General features: G+C 39.5%; 1 protein-coding gene across 1 annotated transcript; it reads right to left on the bottom strand.

Moving 5' to 3' along the window:
• Nucleotides 1-1,846: 1,846 nt before the first annotated feature.
• On the bottom strand, nucleotides 1,847-9,106 carry LOC148824506 (uncharacterized). The gene is made up of 3 exons (XM_088926453.1): nucleotides 8,727-9,106; nucleotides 3,477-3,683; nucleotides 1,847-2,541 (listed from the first exon to the last, which is right to left on the bottom strand). The coding sequence occupies exons 1-3, from the start codon at nucleotides 9,043-9,045 to the stop codon at nucleotides 1,880-1,882; spliced, it is 1,188 nt and encodes a 395-aa protein (XP_088782579.1). The 5' UTR covers nucleotides 9,046-9,106; the 3' UTR covers nucleotides 1,847-1,879.
• Nucleotides 9,107-20,582: the final 11,476 nt, after the last annotated feature.

Raw genomic sequence — 20,582 nt, forward strand, 5'->3', positions numbered from 1 at the left:
TTAATCGTCGATGCAGTGTATTGACTGATTTGAGTCTGTTGACTGCAATGGACTTGCACGAGTTGGGAGATTCCTATTGCTCTTGAAATAATGCGCTCAAACAGGGTCTGTGGTTATCCTGTTGTTTCATAGGTTTTAAAGTAAGCGTGCGCATGATTTCTGTTGTCAGCTCGGAGGTTGGCTGTAAATCTGATTTATTGATTGTATTGCTGTACTTGCATTACAGGCGATTCTAGTGTGTGTGTTCCCTGCGTGTGCCGCGTCTTATTCTGTTTCAATCCGCGTTAGCAGGCTCTTACTCCGAACGCGTCACTGAATTATTACAGTATTTTCTATTTTTGTTTCTGGTAATGGGATAGGTGGGGGATGGAGATGGGGATGGGCGGCCTACACAACGTGTAGCCTAGGGGCCTCTGATCACCTTAATCCACCACTGCCCACAAGACCCTGGAGATGACACAGATAGCACAAGGGAAGCTGAAGAGTATGAGACCACGGAGGCCAGAACCTTTTGGTTCAGGAATTGACGACTATGGGAGACACTGGCATTGGAACAGAGGTACTGTACAGAGACTTTTAATACCATGAAGACGAGGAGCAAGATGTGCATCCCTTTCTCCATTTGTAAGCTTTGGATAAAAAAATAAATCAGTGGCTTTTTTCTTGCCAGATGGCAGTATTTTTTCTGCACTGGTAGGCAAGATTTGTATTTCATCTTTCGCAAGCTGTATGAATTTCTTGGAAAGAAACTATCACAAAACTACAAACTGAACCCACATAAGGAAATCAGTAAGATCACCGTTAAGCAGGAACAGAACAGTTATTGGGTCCAGTTCCTTTCATCCGGAGTATCAAACCGGTCACTGGTTGTTCTCAGCCAGGCTGCACAAACTGCTCCATCAAGAAGGGCAACATCAGACAGGAGAGTCAGGTCTGTCCAGCACCAGAGTAGGCCTGGGTTTTTCCAGCACTGCTGGTACGACCCCCAACAGAGTCCACTGTCTTCTGTTGGCACTGCAGCAAGAACACAGATGAGCACAGACTGGAGCTGCTGAATTCACAACTTCCTGTTGGGACTCTTAGGAATACTGAAGCTGACGTCTGGGGATTTGAAGGAATACAGGAGCTGATGTCCAAGGATTCAGGGAAATACTGGAGCCAGTGTATCCTTGAATTCTGAGGAATATTGGAGTTGAGGCTCACACACCTCTATCCTTTCACTAACATCCTATACTCCAGGTTCAGAGGACAGTGACTTCTCTACCTGCACTCAGGCTACCAGACACTCCTCTGGCCTTCCAGTCTTAACTTCTGTCTCCCCAAAATTAAAAGACCAGCTTTCCATCCTAGCTCCTGACAAACTTTTCCATTTTATTTGTATTTTTTGCCTTTTCAAGCTACTATGCAACTGCATCAAGTCACTCATTAACGAACATATCTATCACTTCTAGCAGTTCTCATTTGCTATACGTATGTATAAGGTAAAAAACTACTGTTGCACTGAACTAAAATCCAACTTTGTAATAACTCTTCACACAAAGACAGTTTAAACCAGAGAATCCCACTTCTAAAACAATTACAGAGAAGGGATTAAACAATACAAAACACAGCAGGAGAGACCATCTTGAACCTTGTGATACTTTCTACCACCCCTTAAATAGCTGTAACATGACCTTCCTCAATACTTTTCACTGAGAAGCCATATCTAGTGGAGAGGTCATTAAAGAGATTTAGGATGTGTAACATTTCTGCTTACATGAAATATATTCTGCTACAGTAGACTTATTTGAAATCCCAGAATTATAAGAATCTTTTACTGACCGAGATTAAAGTGTTTCTAACTTGATTTTCCTAAGGTATTGATTAGGAGGATTTATAATTACTGTTCAGAATGTTTGAGCATTTGTTTTTTTCCACCCTTGCTGTAACAGAATGTTTTTTCTCCTGTGTGAAGGAGCTGGTGGACTCTTAAGGCATTTGAGAAACTAAAGCACTTCCCACACTGGCTACAAATGAAGGGTCTTTCTCCTGTGTGAATGCGCTGGTGGCAGTTTAAAGTGTCTAACCGCCTAAAACTCTTCCCACACTGACTGCAGCTGAATGGTTTCTCTCCTGTGTGAATGCGCAGGTGGCTTCTTAAGTGGCTTGACTGATTAAAACTCTTCCCACACTGACTGCAGCAGAAAGGTCTCTCTCCTGTGTGAATGCGCCAGTGGGTTTTTAAGTTGCTTATGTTTTTAAAAGCCTTCCCACACTCCCTGCAAGGGAACAGTCTCTCTCCTGTGTTAAGTTTCTGGTAGGGTTTTGAAGTGCTAGACTGACAAAAATGCTGCTCTTGTCCATCCTGTAATGACAGTTTGTCCCCTTCCTCTGAGCAAGGGCTCGAGTGATTCTTCCTGAACGTCTGGCCTTGCTGTGGTTTCTCACTCTGCAAATGCTCCCAGTAATAATCTTGCTCTGTGTGTTGAAACTTGTTCTCTCCATCATGTCCCTCAGTGTGCTGCTCAGCAGTGTGAATCACCTGGGGCTCCTTCTCCAGCTCTGTAAGAAAAAAAACCTCCAGTTCATTCAGTTGTTCCTCTCTGTACCCAAGAACAGAGATGTACTCCAGATCACTAAAATGTTTTCTTCGTGAAATGATTCTTAGTGTCCAGATTAAAACATTTAGCCCTATATAGAGCTCGTTCAATTTACTACTCTGAACTTATAGAAAGCAATAAAATAGCCCTCGCTACCTATTTAAGACAATAGCTGATCTAACAAATAAGACAGATTCTATAGCACCATCTAACTTCAGTAGTGACGATTTCATTAACTTCTTTAACGATACAATTAACACCACCAGACTTCAAACACAATCAAATAAGCTGCAAAAAGGTCTGGTAGAGAAACAATAAAAGCACCTCTTTAATGTTTTTCAATTAGTTAATGAATAAGAACTCAAGAAATTAATTAAGACAAAGTCAACCACCTGTCCGCTAGATCCCATCCCCACTCAGCTAGTCAAAGATTCCCTCGAAGTACATTTATGTATAAGGACAACAGATAGCAAGTGATTGTGTGGGTAACTGAGCAACCAGATTATTAAACCAGTGTAAAGTCATCAGATACTAAGGGATCATATGACTGTTTAAAACACCTCTCCAATGACAGTCCCTCCACTTTAACAGAACAAGGCCAATTTATTATCAAGCCCTGTTGGAGCTGCTGTTGTTTCTCCCTGTACTGACTCTCCTCTGTGTAGTAACTCAGTACTGATCTCATCAACAGGTACATCAGTCTGCTGTTCTGCAGCGTCAATCAACGCTCAATGTCATGGGGTTCCATGTCCTGCTCTGTAAGATTACACTCACCCAGTTCTTCTTTGTGCTCTTGTACAGAGACACAGCCCAGTTTATTACAACCTTCTGTTGTTCAAATTACTAAAAATTACATCTCTATAAAATCATCAGATACTAAGAGTTCAGGTGTCTCACTCTCAGAATTTGTCTTCATCATGGGCACAGAGTCCAGATCCTCCACACTCTGTCTGCTTTCTGTGTGCTGCTCACTGAGTTTCTCTTTCCCTTCTGCAGCAGTGAGCTCTGTCTCCTGCATCAGACTGGAGCCCCACTCCTCCTCAATGTGTTGCTGTTCAAGAGGAGCCCTTTCCCCAGCATCAGGGAGAGCACTGGCCTCTGAGCCTGAAAACACAGGACAAGACAGGAAGGTCTTTAACATGAGCTTAGAATAGTGTTCAAAAGTAAATAATATGCACACAAAAACAAGCTAAAAATTTAAAATTTGAGATAACAGAGCAATACTATCTAACAACTGTGTTTAAATTAATTTGTTGAAGCTTATTTAAAAACTAGATGTACACCAAAGATCCAAACAGATATACAACAAATATAAAACAAAGATACAGACACACTGGACACTACAGTACATTAACACTGCACTGAGAGAGATGAGGCTGAAGTTGGCTTCTTATTCGTTTTTTGTTCCACCTTAAATGCTGCTGCTGTGATGTTATGTTGCCTATTGCCTGTAGATGGCTCTCTACAGTCTTTTTTAAATGTACAAATCCGGATGGATTACTGGACATATCCTCAGTAAAGGGGAATATGTTAACTAAATTGTGACTGTCCAAATTGCATATTTGTATGAAATATCTAGAAAATCGAAAACCAATTTTCAAAACTCACAATAACACAAACTGGCATGTTATACAATGAGTAAACAAGACAAAGGCAAAACATGAATTCACTGGCACATTCTGCATATTTACCACGACCTTGCTTTCTAATCTCAAGTCTCAAATTCTTGCATTTTACAAGACATTTTAAAATAGCAGTATTAAATGGGACATTTAGAACATGGCATATGAGAATATATGGTTAACCGAGGATGAGCAAAGGGCAATGGCACTTTCTGCTGTATTGCTATGGCTTTCCCTCCTGATGATAAGATTGTCTCACAATTCTGACACTAAGGTGTGAGAGACAATGTAACCGACTATGAAAATCATGAAGTACAAGAAAATTTACTGTACAAGTTTTTAAATATTTTTAAATACCCTCTGAATATGGCATTTGAGGATTTATAGTCAACAAAATAATGCACCTTCTGCTGATTTGCTTTCTCCCTCCTTCCTCATTACCAAAACATCTTCATATTGCGCCACTAAGGTAAGAGAGACAAAATCACTCATCATGTACATTTGTAATTACGACACTTCATTGTTGTATTTCTGCGTTGTGACATTCTGAACATGGCATGTTAAAGTATATATGAAACCTAGATCAGGACTGGCTAACTGCAATTCATATTGATTTGTCATTGTCTTACTTTCTCAATGAAAAACTTGTTTTCAGTGTTTGTGTCGTCGATATGACATAAAATATGCTTCAATACCAGAATAAATAATCATGGAAAAGATTCCTGGTAATTAGAATTACAATTACCGGTAAAACAGTAAATTACCGTTTACCAATGTCTTCTCACATGCTGTGTTCAGAGGGTCGTATTTAAAAAATGGTACAGTAAATTTTCTTGAACTTCAGGATTTTGACAATCTGTTACGTTGTTTCTCACACCCTAGTGTCAGATTTGTGATACGATTTCAGTCAGGATTACTACTGACTGAAGAGAGTCAATTACAGGCGAAAGGCAACATAAGGCCAGCAGCCGTATCACTCTGAAACTAACAACTAGCAACCCACTGAAGCAGGTGTGGAAAAACTAAGGCTGCTGCTGGGAGAGGGGTCCATGTGGGTCCTAATGCCCCAGTATAGCGATGGGGACACTATACTGTAAACAGGCGCCGTCCGTTGGATGAGATATAAAACCGAGGTCCTGACTCTCTGTGGTCATTAAAAATCCCATGGCTTCTCTCAAAAAACAGTAGGGGTATAACCCTGGTGTCCAGGCAAAATTTCCTATTGGCCCTTACCAATCATGGCCTCCTAATAATCCCCATCTATGAATTGGCTTCATTACTCTGCTCTCCTCCCAACTGATAGCTGATGTGTGGTGAGCGTTCTGGCGCACTATGCCTACCATCGCATCATCTAGGTGGATGCTTCACGTTTGTGGTGGTGGAGGGGATCCCCATTACCTGTAATGTGCTTTGACTGGAGTGTCCAGAAAAGCGCTATAAAAGTGTTATTATTATTATTATTATTATTATTATTATTATAACATCACCGGTGTGGATGATGAAATAATTTACATGCTGCAAAGGGCCTATTCCCACCTGGACAGAGCTGGCAGCACTGTGAAGATTATTATTTTTTTATTATTTCTCCAGTGCCTTCAACACTATACAGCCAGTACTGCTAGGAAGGAAACTGGAGGAGATGCAAGTGGGTACCTTCATGATCTCTTGGATCACTGACTACCTGACAAGCAGACCACAGTTTGTGAGACAGCAGAACTGTGTCTGAATGGGTGGTAAGTAATACAGGGGCTCCTCAGGGGACGGTCCTTTCTCCATTCCTCTTCACCCTCTATACTTCCGACTCGAAGTCCTGCCACCCGCAGAGTTCTCAGATGACTCTGCAATTGTGGGATGTATTGACGGTGGGCTGGAGATGGAGTACAGAGGACTGGACAATAGCTTTGTGGAGTGGTGTGGGGAGAACCACCTGCAGATTAATGTGGTTTAGACCAAGGACTTGGTGGTGGACTTCAGGAGGAAGAAGGCCCAACCTACTCCTGTCTGTATACATGGGAGCGCCGTGGAGAGGGTTAACTCGTACAAATACCTGGGCGTCCACATTGATGACAGACTGGAATGGACCAACAATTACGAGGCCATTTACAGGAAGGGTCAGAGCCGACTTGACTTTTTGAGGAGGCTCAGGTCCTTCAATGTGTGTAGTGAGACGGTTCTGATGTTCTACCAGTCTGTCATAGCGAGTGACAGTGGTGTGCTGGGGCTCTAGGATTAGAGTGGGGGACGCTAATCGGCTGAACAAGCTCATCAAGAAAATATGTTCTGTCATTGGGTCTGATCTGGACTCTCTGGAGCTGGTGGCTGAGAGGAGAATGGTGTCCAAATTAATATACATCATGGACGATGTTTTACTGGTGTTCTGTCTACATCTGGTTTGTAAAAGTGCAATACATGGAAGTGGAATGGGCAATTTATTTATTATTCACAACTGTGCAATAGTTGCAACAGTTACCTACTCTGTACAATGTGCTTGGGAGTGTGTAATATCTATACTGTCTATTACATCTTCCTTGTGTTTTCATACTTCAAAATTTCATTTTCAAAATTCATACTTTTGTGTGTGTGCGCCTTTTCTGTTTTGTTTGTAATTCTTTATTCATTTTTTAAAATGTATTTACTGTATTGTATTACTGCATTTGTACTGTACTGTGTTGATTGTGTCTGGCTGCTGTAGCACTTGAATTTCCCACATGGGATTGATAAAGTACCTACCTATAGGAATGTTATATATCAGGTGGGTAGCTGCGTCAGCATGCGAAGGCTGCAAAGGAACAAGTAAAGGTTTATTCCATGCTGAAAAGAGAAGAAAAGAAACAACGTTTCAGCTGTGGAACCTTCTTCAGGTGTAAGAAAGATATATAAGATATCTTTTCTTCTCTTTTCAGCATGGAATAAACCTTTACTTGTCACAGCTACCCACCTGATATATAGCATTCCTATAATCACAACTATGAATGTCCACTGTGGGTTTTACCGGTAATTGTAATTCTAGTTACCAGGAATCTTTTCCATGATTATTTATTCTGGTATTGAAGCATATTTTATGTCATTACGAAGTGTCATAATCACTGAAAAAATATGTTTTTCATTCAGAAAGTAAGACAATGACAAATCACTATGAACTGCAGTTAGCCTGTCCTGATCTAGGTTTCCTATATACTTTAACATGCCATATTCAGAATGTCAAAACGCAGAAATGCAACAGTGAAGTGTCGTAATTACAAATGTACATGATGAGTGATTTTGGCTCTCTTACCTTAGTGTCGCAATATTAAGATGTTTTGGTAATGAGGAAGGAGGGACAAAGCAAATCAGCAGAAGGTGCGTTATTCTGTTGACTATAAATCCTCAAATGCCATGTTGAGAGGGTCATATTTAAAAAATGGTACAGTAACTTTTCTTGTACTTCATGATTTTCATAGTCTGTTACATTGTCTCTCACACCTCAGTGTCAGAATTGTGAGACGATTTTATCATCAGGAGGGAGGGCCATAGCAATTTAGCAGAAAGTGCAATCACCTTTTCCCAGTGTAATGTCGAGTTTTTAAAATTGGTTTGCGATTTTCTGAAATATATTTCATACAAAAATACAACTAGGACAGTCGCTATTTATTTGGATATTCCCTTTCACTGAGGATGTCTACAGTATTCCATCCAGATTAGTACTGACCGAAGAGTGTCAATTACAGGCGAAAGGCGATACTGCAGCGGCATTTAAGGTGGAAAGAAAAATGCGAATAAGAAGCCAACTTCAGCGTCGTCAGAGTGAGAGAGGTTAATATAGACACACCGACATTTAAAATAGTAATCCTGCCGCTTTGGGGAGTTATTTTACAATGAACATATATATACATACTGTATCTTGAATTATTTATATAATTTCTGTATATTCTACAAATCAGGCACAATAATTCTGGCAACGACGCTAAATTAGAGAGATTGATTCGGTTATATAATTGGTGTATTTAATAACTTTTACCTTCAGATTAATTACATACAGTACCAAAGACCAAAGATATAATGTGAAACTTAATTCTGGAACAATATGTTGGCAACCTAAATTTACAAATACAAATAAAATAATTGAATGATTTTTTGCTAATGATGGTGACAACAGTTTAGTTCCCAGTGAAGAATTCAGCTGCTACATCACAAAAGTCTTTCCCACTTCACTCTGCATCTCTCCACTATGTAACGCAACGGGGGCTCAGGCGGGCGCCCTTGCCGCATCAGGTCGGCCCCACACCGTCCGGGGCTCGAACCCGGGACTTCCGCGTCTCTCTGCAGCGACCTAGCCCCGTGAGCTAAAGAGAGATCTCTCTACAGCCCAGTAGCTGTAGTCCTGCTATCACAGGGAAGGGCGGTGACGTCACCTGCTCTGGTACGCCGGCTCTTACACAGTACCTGTCGGCCGTAAGCGTTACAACTATATTATTACCACTGAGGAAGTTAAAGGCACAGTTTTTAAACGCACAGACACTGACTTCATACAAGTCATTACACTGACCTGACAGCTCCAGTTTCGTGTCTATTTCTTCTTTTATTTCTCCAGTGACTTCACATGGAAGCGTGAGTCCAACATGATCTGTCTGTTCCTGATCTCGTCCTGCTCCCGAGTCCTTCTCCCACAGTTGCAATCTCCACTTCAGGCTCTCGTTTTCCTTCTTCAGCTGCGCCACTTCACTCTCGAAACTCTCTTCCACAAACTGTGTGATTTTAACCATTCTGTTTCGGAAAACTTCAGAAAATTCATCCACGATCGATTTAAGCAAAACCTCCATGAAAGAGTAAAGCTCAGTCTCCAGCGTGAATAACAAATTAGCCATCTTTCTAAAGAGTCGAAGAGTCCGAAACAAAGGCTGAGTTCATACGTTCAGGGTCTGCACACATCTACAGTTTAACAGGGTCGTACCTATAGGAGCTAAAAAGTTATTTTTAAACAAAATAACTTTTATTATTCATCCAAACCAACCGATTCAATCACTGCCATGCGGGTGAAATGTCTGCACAACCGCGCAGCATTATGACGTCATACATGAGCGCTGCAGCGGCATAAAAAACAACCAAGGAGCGGTCCTGAGAAAAAGGAGTTTCTGCAACTTGATATAAATCTCACTGCACCTGCTACCGCCACCTACTCAGGAGGCCTGAATAGCCATCGAGCTGCACTGTTCGTGTTGAACCGTGCGATTGCAAATTTATTTCTGCTTTATACCTTCAAGGACATAAGTATGTACAATATTTTCACTGTAGCGGTTTAATGTAGATGAGTAATATGTCCAAATATGTTTATTTTGAATATCCCTTTTCCTATCCCTTTTGTTCAAAATATGTACAATGGATTTAAAAAAATTTAAATCGAAGTATCCCAGATTATATGTAGAGCGACAGATATACACATCAGCTGATCCTTTATGTTTTGTTATACACAATCAGCACAGAAATGCAAAGAATAAAAAAAAAAGTATCCTAAAGAAATAGAACAGCTATTTATAGAATAACAATAACATTAAGTACAAAATTAAAATTATATTTTTTCAGACATGCTATAATTAGATTTGGTTAGTGGCACCATTGTTAAACAAAGAGAGTGGGTTGTTGAATTGCACTGAATTTTTGGAAAGATTCCAGATTCCAGTTACCCCTTGGGAATATGCCATATTCTCTGATGTTTTCCATGAGACAGCAACTATGTTACTGTACAGTACTGACCTTCCTGATTTTATTGTTAATCTGTTCATGGATGGTGTGAAAATAAAAGATAGAAAATGAAATAACTAAATCTTTGTACCCTCTGCTTCATTTGTCTCTGTATATCCTTCTGGAGTTCAATATATATTAATTTCAGATAGTTTTATACCAACCTTGATAGACACTGCCTAAGAAACAAGATTAAATAAATAACTTTTTAATACTGTGGATCCTATCCTTCAGTTTTCTACAGTGAAGAGATCCGTCTGTGTCTTGTTTCTTGTACACATATAGGGTAGAATTTGACAACCCAGGAAGACGATGTGCCACTCGAACAAACTCTTCATTTTAACTCGTAACTCCGAACCCGTTAACTCCTACATTCACCATAGCCTGTTACCCTGAGCAACCGTTATTCCTACTCAGCCCTCCACCAAACAACATGTAGTTTCACTGCTGATGCACACAAATATAAGTCTGATCTCCAGTTTACCAACAGCAAGCTCAGGCAGTGCTCCTCTGTAAAGCAGTGTTTGTTCCTATCGCTTATGTGGGGCAGCACACCAATTTGATGATACACGCTTAGCTTTTTCCCCTTCATTCAAGCAAATATCAAACAGGGAATCTTTAGTCTTGTGCTGCTGTGAACCCCTGCAGGGTTGTTGCAATCAAAACACACATATACGGACCGCTATACAACCACAGCAAGCAGCTGAGATGTACATGTGGCTTGGTATGCTTATGTGGACAAGTCTGTGATCTCATCGTGAGCCAGGGATCTGATAAGTCCTGATGTTGTACATCAACTGAGTCTCAGTAAAAAAAAATGTTCCTTTCCTGATCAATATTTCATCCAAACAGTGGTCTTTCTGGGGAAAGTTGAGGTGCCCCAAATCTTTCCCCAATACTTGGGCAAGACAAACCCCCTCATTTCAAACCCACAGCTCTCAGACCCTTCTCTCTCTCTGTACACTTACACACCTTGCTAAACATTTCAATTAACAGAAGTAGTGATGTTACTGACTTGACAAGGTTTTCTTTGCATCTAACCAGACACACCAAACACACAAAGACAACAACCCACAGCTCCTTAAGCACAACATTGTTCTCAGTCTTCCTTCAGCTGAGGATTCTGCTCCTGGCCTCTCTTACTTCACTCTCAACTTTGAAGGCGTCATTCAGACCCACAAACACAATGACTCAACAGCTGTGGCATCATGCGGGTGGGGGGGGCGTGTGCCCAGTGTGGAGGCGGAGACCTGGTAGAAGGGCGACGCCTCGCCTTTTTATTCCTGGCTGTCCTGACGTTCAAATGATGAGCCACAGCTGGGCGGGTCCTATAAAGGCACACTGGACATCCCCCAAAGGGACGAGCAGGGACACCCCCGGAAGGAGTTTTACACTGACAGTCCCGAAGGGGTTTGCACCCATGTAAGGTTATCTCGTTCTTTTCTTTTTCGCCTGTCCCATCACTCGACATCACGCAACCCCCACACACCTTTTTTCCATGCACTAAGTTCTTGTTTTGTTTTTGCCTGGTGCACCTTCCTCTACCAGACTGGACCCAGTTAAATAGGGTAAGCCCAGCCTGAAGGTTACGAGGATCAATGGTACAGATGCAGCCATTCAAGGTTCGCGGTACAAACCCGTACTGCATGCAACTACACACGAGCCACTGCGCCGTACCAGGGCACGTGATTGGCTGGCCAAAATGACCGACAGGGGCACCCGTGGTGCTTGGGCGGTCGTGGAAAGATTTAATCATTTAATCTCTTTACTGTGCACATTTTAATTTTAGTATTAGATATTTATATGGAATTTTACAAATAAAGGGACATTTTAGTAGCTGAGCAAAAAAAGAAGAGGAGCATAACGCATCTGAAGGTAATAAACAATATTAATTTAGGAATACAAACATATTATGTAAACTGTATATTGCTGGTATTGGTAGTTTAAAGAAAAAATACACACAAGTCTTCCATTTCTCCCTAAACATTTTAAGCATAACATTTTAAGTCTTACATGTGGTTATTTCGGAAACGTTTTAATGTGCTCCTTCTGACCATATTACTGTACTGTACGTTTATATACTGTGTGAAAACTGATCATTTTAACCTTTTCTGCGAATACGCTCATTATTGGAGTAAACAAAAGCATACTTTTAGAATTGGATCAATAGGGAATATAATATGGAATTGCGTATCTAAATAAATTAATAATGATATAATTATATTCATGTACTGTTGCAAAAACAGTAGTATAAGACTTTACTTTAGGTGGTCTTTAAAATGCATTTAGTTTGAAGGCTTTCTGTGTTTCCCTTCCAAAGATATAGACAGAAGAATATCCGAGCATGGTAAAAAAAAAACGTGGCTTAAAAACGACATAGTGAAGGCTGTGAAAACAGTCACAATGTACTTTGTACACACAGCAAGTGTTTTCGTAACTCTAGGAGGTTTCGTGAAAAAGCTACAGGCTTGCCAATTGTAATTGTTTTTATTTTTAAATAAATTTTAGAAAAGTGTCATCTATACAAAAAAGTTGCATTTAATACCACTCGATAGTTACAATAGAGATAAGGTCTCTATTAAAGCTCAGATCAAAGATCAAGCACAGATCAAACAGCAATATCTCACACACTGGGACTGATCTGTGATCTATGATGCTGTTGAGTGTGAATTGTGGTGCTCTAGCAGGCGCAGTTGGCTGGCTGTGCCGAAAAATAAATAAAAAACGGTTTAACAACTCTTAAGCATACTGTAGTTTTTGTTGACACAAGTTTATCAGTGAAAGGACCACATCCCCCCTACATCCCCCCTACATTTTTAGAGTAGAATAGGCGTACCTTCCAATGAAAAACAGTCCCCCTTCCCCCCACGGACAGACAGGCAGTGAAAACATTTGTCTATTTGACTAGCTATTCAGAGGGAAAGGCGGTGACATCACCATGCTTGCAAGCATGTTCTTTAGATAACCTGAGTCCATCTTATATTCCCTTTTAATCAAATTCTAAAAGTATGCTTTTGTTTATTCCAATAGAGAGCGTATTCGCAGAAAAGGTTAAAATATCACTTTTTTTACAAAGTATATAAACAATATGGTCAGAAGGAGCACGTAAAAAAGTTTCCAAAATAATAATTAAATTCTGAAAAGTATTAGTTCCTTTTACTGTGATAATGAGCACAAGTATTCATGGAAAAATGGTATTTGTGATATTTAGAAAGACAAACAAATTCAATATAGTGTCGATAATATTTACTGTCGGTAATAATATCAGTAGCAGTTTGAAATCATTCGTTGTTATCAATAAATGACTTAGCTTCGAACATGTTGTGATATTTAGAAATATAAAAAAATGTCAATATAATGCTAATAATATTTGCTATTTTAGTTTTTCAAAGAAATGTTTATTTGTTAAAAGAAAACTCATGACAACAGCTACACTTGAACACCCACCCTCAGCCTTGTGAGTCAGTCACTTAAACCATCACTCCACAGAAAAAGTGACCTATCAAGCACTGAAACAGCAATACACATATCAATGGAAAGTCTTACTACTTTGTACTTTGTGCAACAGTACATGAATATAATTATATCGTTATTAATTCATTTAGATACGCGAATCCATATTATATTTCCTGTCTTCCATTTCTCCCTAAACATTTTAAGCATGAAAGTTTTATGAAACGGTACCCAAATATGTGATTGCTGTATAGAATGAATTTTAATTTTTAAAAATTATTTAACACGAAAATTAAGCTGTTTACACGTTCCGCCTGAGAACAGTCACCCGTTGCTACCCAACGCAGAAACACAGCCACTAACTAGCAAAGAGAGGACATTAGCTAGCCAATATGATAAAGAAATAAATGATTATTTTGTTTATTTCTTTTGCACATTTATTTGAACATTTCCATCGATTGTACAAGCACTTGGAAACTGTCCAATCCCTAGTTCATCAGGCATTTACCGGTCTGGCGCCGGTCTGTGTCTTCTAGGATATAATGCCAGCGAACTCTTGTTTTTATGTCCACTATAACTACGCTGGGCAAACGTTCCGAGGTCAAATTCTTCCAGCACGGTACCTTTAAAGCGGAGACGACGGCACCGAAATTTTTTGGCGCGCCTTCTCTTTAAAGCCCTGGCCAAATATGAAGACAGTACGTACAGTTATAATTCAAACGGAATTAAAAACTACACATCCCAGTTACCATGGTGGTGCTTGTGATCATTGCGTTTAACCAACGAAACAGGGCGAAAAATCAGTCACATGACTTTGGGGCAGAGTTTCGAAAGCTTAACCTATCAGCAACAAAGCGAAATTTACACGATAGGCTACCTCAAACTGTCAGTTACATGACTGTGTATGTCGCTTAAGCCACTCCTATTTGGCATTTTAGTTATGGAGGCGAGAAGACGACCCCCCCCCCCCCCTCTGGGTGTCTGATTTGCCGCCATCTTTAACTGTTCGGTGTCCGAATCGGAGTAGCTACACGTACGAAATAAAGTTAATCCCAACTACAAAACATATATTTTTGTGGTAAGAGGGCGCAAAACATCAGTATTTACTGCTATTAATTACTGTACGATTTATAGTTGAAATCTGAGCCTAGATATAAAGTTAGATATAAAGTTAAAATCTCGACAAAGCAATGTAGGAAATACAGAGAAAATAAATCCTTTCTGACATCTAAAATCAGTTTCGATCAAGGTCTCTAAAACGAACAAGAAAAAGAGGATTTTCGGAGGGCAATTACGCTGTGTTTATATAGAATAACTGATTTATGAGCAATCTAATTTCTTGTTCGTTTAAAACAGTGAAATGTCAGCTACAAAAGATCGCACCAGAAACAGCACTCTCTCTGCCTGTCATAGACGTTCAGGAAAGGCTGAATGAAGTCATGTCAAGTACAATAATTCGGTGATCAATAATAACAGTTGTAGGACAGTATATAAGGAGGATAAGGATTTTGAAGTTGACTCGAAATCTGATAGGTAACCAGAGCAAGGACTTGAAAACAGGTGTAATGCATCCCTGATAGGATTCTTGCTGTCATATTCTGAACATATTGAAGATTGCTCAGTGTGGATTTAATTTCCCCAGTGAACAGGATGTGCATTTATTAATTCTAGAAAAAAAGCCTTTCTTGATTTCTCTAGTTCTTAGTTTCTCTAGTTCCCTTTAAAATAAACTATTATTCCACAATGCAGAGTATTACATGGCCAGTATTTACACATGATATTTGTGATTTAAAGAAATTAACACAAGCAGCTTTTGGAGATTTAAGTGTTGGCTGAGTTATTGCAGGATAAATGACTAGAGATGTTGGTAAGAAGAAGATAATTTGGGGAAAGCTGAGGAATACACTTATAACAAGAACACTTCCTAATGGGGTTAGGCATACTTTTGATGAAGATGATGAAGTTAACAGACTGTATGTTTACATAGATACTGAAATGAGGATTGTATTTTAGATTTTGTGTAGTTGCTGGCATTGAACTGTGTGTTGGATGCACATGAATTGAAGGAATGGGCAAACATAGCTGATGCGGATCCACAGAGCCAGCATATTAAGATGTTTATAATTAGAGGCAATTTGTTTAAATAACTAGGTATGGATACTGATGTGCAAGAGAGGTGGAAAGGCTGTTTCCTTAAGCCAGCACTATAAAATATTTTATTCTCAGTGAGATGCTGCCATTTCATAGTGGGTTTCTAACACTGTGTATAGTTCCATCCACACAGTGCCTTTACTTCCATCCATTTCTAATCTCTTTATCCAGTACAGAAGATTTGGAGCCTATCCCAGTAAGCAACGGACACAAGGCAGAATACACCCTGGACATAGCGCCAGTCCATCACAGGACAGACAGACACAAACACACACACACCAGGGCCAGTTTTCCCATAAACCAATTAATTTACCAGTATGTTTTGGAGTGCGAGAGGGAGTCATATCACACATATGGAGAAAAACCATGTAACCCAGAGAGAACATGTAAACCCCACACACACAGGATGGCAGGAATTGAACCTAGGACCCCAGTGCTGCAAGATAGCAATGCTAACCACTTCGCCACCATTATAAATGGATGGATATCTTAGTTTTCTTTCTAGTTCACAGGTTTGCATGCATAATTTAATTTTGAAAGCCACTGAGACATCAGGTACTACTGTTGTATTTATGAAAAAGAAACAAAACAAAAAACATACTAACAACTGTGCCATCCTACTCCTTAGTTAATACATTGTATTATTCATAAACAGTTAACATTGTTAGCAAAATATTTTGAATTATATTTAACCCTATTTTTTCTTTAGTTTTGTATTTAACTTATTATATGATAGTCAGACTTAATGTATGTTTGAACAATGAAAATATATTTTTACAAGATGCGGGGGAAAGTGCAACAGCTTATTACAGTGCTAAATTTAATATTATTGATTGCTAATAGTTTATGCTAACACCTAACTTTCTTAATTAGATGTATTTAAAACAGTGAACTAAGTGTAACATACTATTTAGAAATACAATCGAAAATAGTTCTGTGGTGTTTGTGTGGATGAAACGTTTCTAAAATGTATAACGTAACAAAATTAAAGACGATTAAAATCTGTAATCTTTCCACTTGTAATGTCATTAGACAGAACAACAAGTTTCTGGTTTGACTAAGGATGGTATCAAAAAGTAGTCTAAGTGGTGAGAAAGATGTGCTTAATGATAATTAAGGGACTTAAAAGTAAAAAGAGATGCTTCATATTGCTTGATTAATTTCAAAAACTAAGTTATAAATGCAGACGCGATTGCTGCCATAAGCGCTCCAGGCAGCAGAATGTTCGTTCTGTACTGCTGAGCTCCACGCCTCCTCCCTCTCTGTAAAATCCTGGGTTCGGTAAAATGTTTCAGGCATTGATGTGAAGGACAACAGAGCTTTCACTGGCCGATTATCATTATTATCATTATAATCATTATTATTAATAATGATATTAATTTAAGGGTCTAAATATCTAAACATATGTATCTGTATAGCAGGTAGTATCACTGTATTCCACTTTCTTTGTAAACACGGAAAAACAGATTCACAACGCAAAGCTGTATCGCTGTGTAAAAAAACCCGGTTTGTAATGAGCTGCTGAGCTAAGAATAGGAATGTTCCTGCTGGCAGAGGGGGTGGAAAGTGCCTGCAGTCATTTAATTAGTATTGCAATTCGCACTGATTCCCTTGTGAAGATATGGACTTAAGAATATTCGTGCCTGGTCAAAAAATGGCATTAAGCACTTAAAATTAATATGGTTAATAATAGTAAACTGTAACATGCTGTAACAAGATCGGTTAAACTGCGAAGAAAATGCTTTCAGAGAAAATGTTTCAGGTGTGAAGAACATAAATCTCCAATGCAATTTCAACCAAACCTGTTCCCACACACCCTGCCCCCACTACCATTAGAATATACACAAAGCACTGAAATCTTTTGAGCTAATGATCAGGTGACCCGAGAGAGAGCGAAAGAAACACCAAGGGGTGCGGAACCAGAGAACTATTTACATGGAAAACGGGCGATCTCCCCAGACTGTCCGCCCGTTTCACTGTTACCTGGATACCTCTTTATTTAGAACTCACTAACACTGATTTTTAGTTTAGAAGGATTCAAGTAGGGTTTTAGATGAAAGGCAGCGACCTTAATCAAGCCCAAATCATAGTTGAACCCATTCAGAGCCTACATTACATTTTAGCGTTTCATTCTGAGCAGAAGACCCTCACACCTGAAGAAGGCTTGCGTTTTCTCTCTTCTCTTTTAAGCATGTGTACAATGTGTAATACAATTACAATGTGTAATTACAATGCTGTAATACAATTTGAATCGTATGAGGGTGGGGGGGGGGGGAGGTGTCTTTCGCTGGATATCTCGCCTGCTTCTACTTTACGAGTACAACCCCCTCTCTGCCGGAGTGCTGGCTGTGACGAATTAAACCGGTTTCACAGGTTTCAATCACAGACCATGTGACATGGGAGTCAGGAAACTAACACACAGCGCCACCGGATTTGATAACGCTATAAAAACGCTATAAAATAATGTGACTAGGCACAGAACAAGTTTACAGCACAGTACAATAATAAATGCTGACCATGACTTTAGAAGCATAAATTGCCTTACACTCAATTTAAACACAAGCTGTCTTTAGCCCTCTAAGCTGGTTCATACAGAAATGTAGAGATCCAGGCTCAGAACACACAGCTTCATTAGCGAATACATATGCTGGACAACTAGAAAAGACGTTTTACAGAGGATGGATTTTTAGAAACATCCCATCAGTGACATCACTGAAGTCAACTCCTAGGTACTGTAACTGTCATGTGGATAGTTTCACAAGAATCAGACAAAGGTTTAAGCATCGCTTGTTCTAGATAAAACTGCAAAAAAAAAAAACAACAACCCATAATGTACTTCTTTGCGGCTCTGTTTGCCCAAATCATATATTCACAACGTGAAATCTAGAAAATAATATTACGTAACCAAAATCCGCAATATGGAAACAGAACCTGTGTAATTGTTGATAGATGATGTACTCGTAACATTTTTACAAGACGAACTACAACATTTAAAAAATGACTTGTATGTACTTGATATCTCTAATCAATCCACGGCGACATTGTTAAAAGCAGAGTCCCAGCACAAAACGAAACTAAAACGCATACCGTTTCGCGCTTCTTATTAGTTGCTCAAAAGTAATTTGACCGTATGAAATGCATAATATAAACCTAGAAACATATACGTGAGCAGTACTTAAGCACTGTAGTATCGGTATTAAGACATACCTCTCAAATACTGTAAATCAAGTTAAAAATATCTCAAGACCGATTCTGGTCATAATGAAACCATGTTTCGTGTATGTTTTCTTTAAAGTACCGAGACCAGCCATATAGTGTATGTTTATGTTCCAAAATTAATATCGTTTATGGCCTTCACACGCGTTGCAGTATGCTCCTATTCTTTTTATGCTCAGCTACTAAGATTTCCCTTCAGTGGTAAAATTAGATATGAATATTCAATACTTAAACGGGCACAGTTAAGACATTAAATATACATATACATACTGTATACAGTACAGTTTTCATACGGTAATATGTTTATGTTCCTAAATCAATCTCTTTTATGAGCGTGTGAAAGGCATGGTGAATCGATTCTCAAAAATTACTGTACTTTGCATGATTGGAAACAAATGCTTGATTGCGAAATGCTGTGGTGTTACTTTTATAAAGACGGTCAATGAAAAAAAGAATGTTGACCAGGGCAATACTTTGAGTTTACACTTACAGCTTGTCCAAGGTCATTCATTATTAATACTATTAGTAATATCTTCGTTAAAGACTTTGATGGCCATTGCTCAAACATGAGAGGTTGAGCTTTATTAGCTCCACCTTGCGGAAATTCTGGATACTATTATTTTGCTTGTCGTATTATAGGAGAATTTACGGTAACTCGCGGTATTTACCGGTAGCTTGCGGTAGACTGCGTACAGCGTACCGCAAAATAATGTGGTATCGCCCGCGCATTTTGAATGGCTGCATCTGTACCTCCATGCTCCTGCGTCTGCACAGCTGCCCAGAACCCTTTGTCCACACTTACATACAAAGGAATGGTTGACCCATCTGAAGAAACCCCAGTCTCAGCACCTGTAAGAGAGCTTGTTTCAAATTATTACAGGCGGCTTTTGCTGCTGGAACCAAGGCAATCTTGTCCTTGTACTGCACTCCTCCCTTAAGCAGATCTGTTAAGAGTTGTGCTCACCCCGTAAAAACATTGCACCCAGGCCCTGTTAAAATTTCACAATGCTAGACACAAAAGGGCCTTATCATAACTGCTTCTATTAGACACTCTAAAGCTGAAGCAACTCAGACTTGTGGGTTTCCTCGTCAGGGGAAGCACTCAGAATACCATCAACATACTGAGTGATCACAGTCAGTTGAAGCCACGTGATACCCTGTTCTGGATAGTCATTCTTTGTAATGCATAATATTCCAACCCAATAGATCTGGGATAAAACCACCCATTAAAATCTGGTACTCGGCAAGTAAAACTTGCTGCCCCAATACTTTTGTGGCCTCCTGCCATCTTCCCATATACATTACTCTATAGCACACTGTTGAACAGAGGAGTGAAACAAGCATGACAGTAGTGCTCCAGTATCCCCTAACAGAGAAACTGACACCTCATTTACATTTTTATCCACTGGACTGGGACAGACTTAGGGAGGCTACAAGGGATTTACAGGATCTAATCGTTAGGTAAACAAATCTTCTCACAAGACGTTATTCTCCCCAGTCTCGATTCTAAACCTACAGCGTTTCAGCATGTCTGGTTTCGAGACATTCGAATAAATCCAAATTGTTTCCACTATTGCAACTAATTGTATAAAAATACAAAAACTGTTTATCTAACTACTTTTACGTCCACCTGTACTGTACTTATATGTTTCAGACGCTCTTATATTTTCCAATCTCCTTAAGTTGATTGTCGTCAAGTCTCTTTAGTTACATCTCTAGCCAGTCCCGCTGGCTAAACACACTCGCACCGTCATTTAGTATACCAAAACTCACAGTTACACACATACATGCCGGCACACAAATTCATAAAACACACATACACATCGAGAATATATTTTTCTCT

This window comes from Atractosteus spatula, chromosome 10, assembly GCF_055471065.1.
Source record: "Atractosteus spatula isolate fAtrSpa1 chromosome 10, fAtrSpa1.hap1, whole genome shotgun sequence".
NCBI classification, from domain to species: domain Eukaryota; kingdom Metazoa; phylum Chordata; class Actinopteri; order Semionotiformes; family Lepisosteidae; genus Atractosteus; species Atractosteus spatula.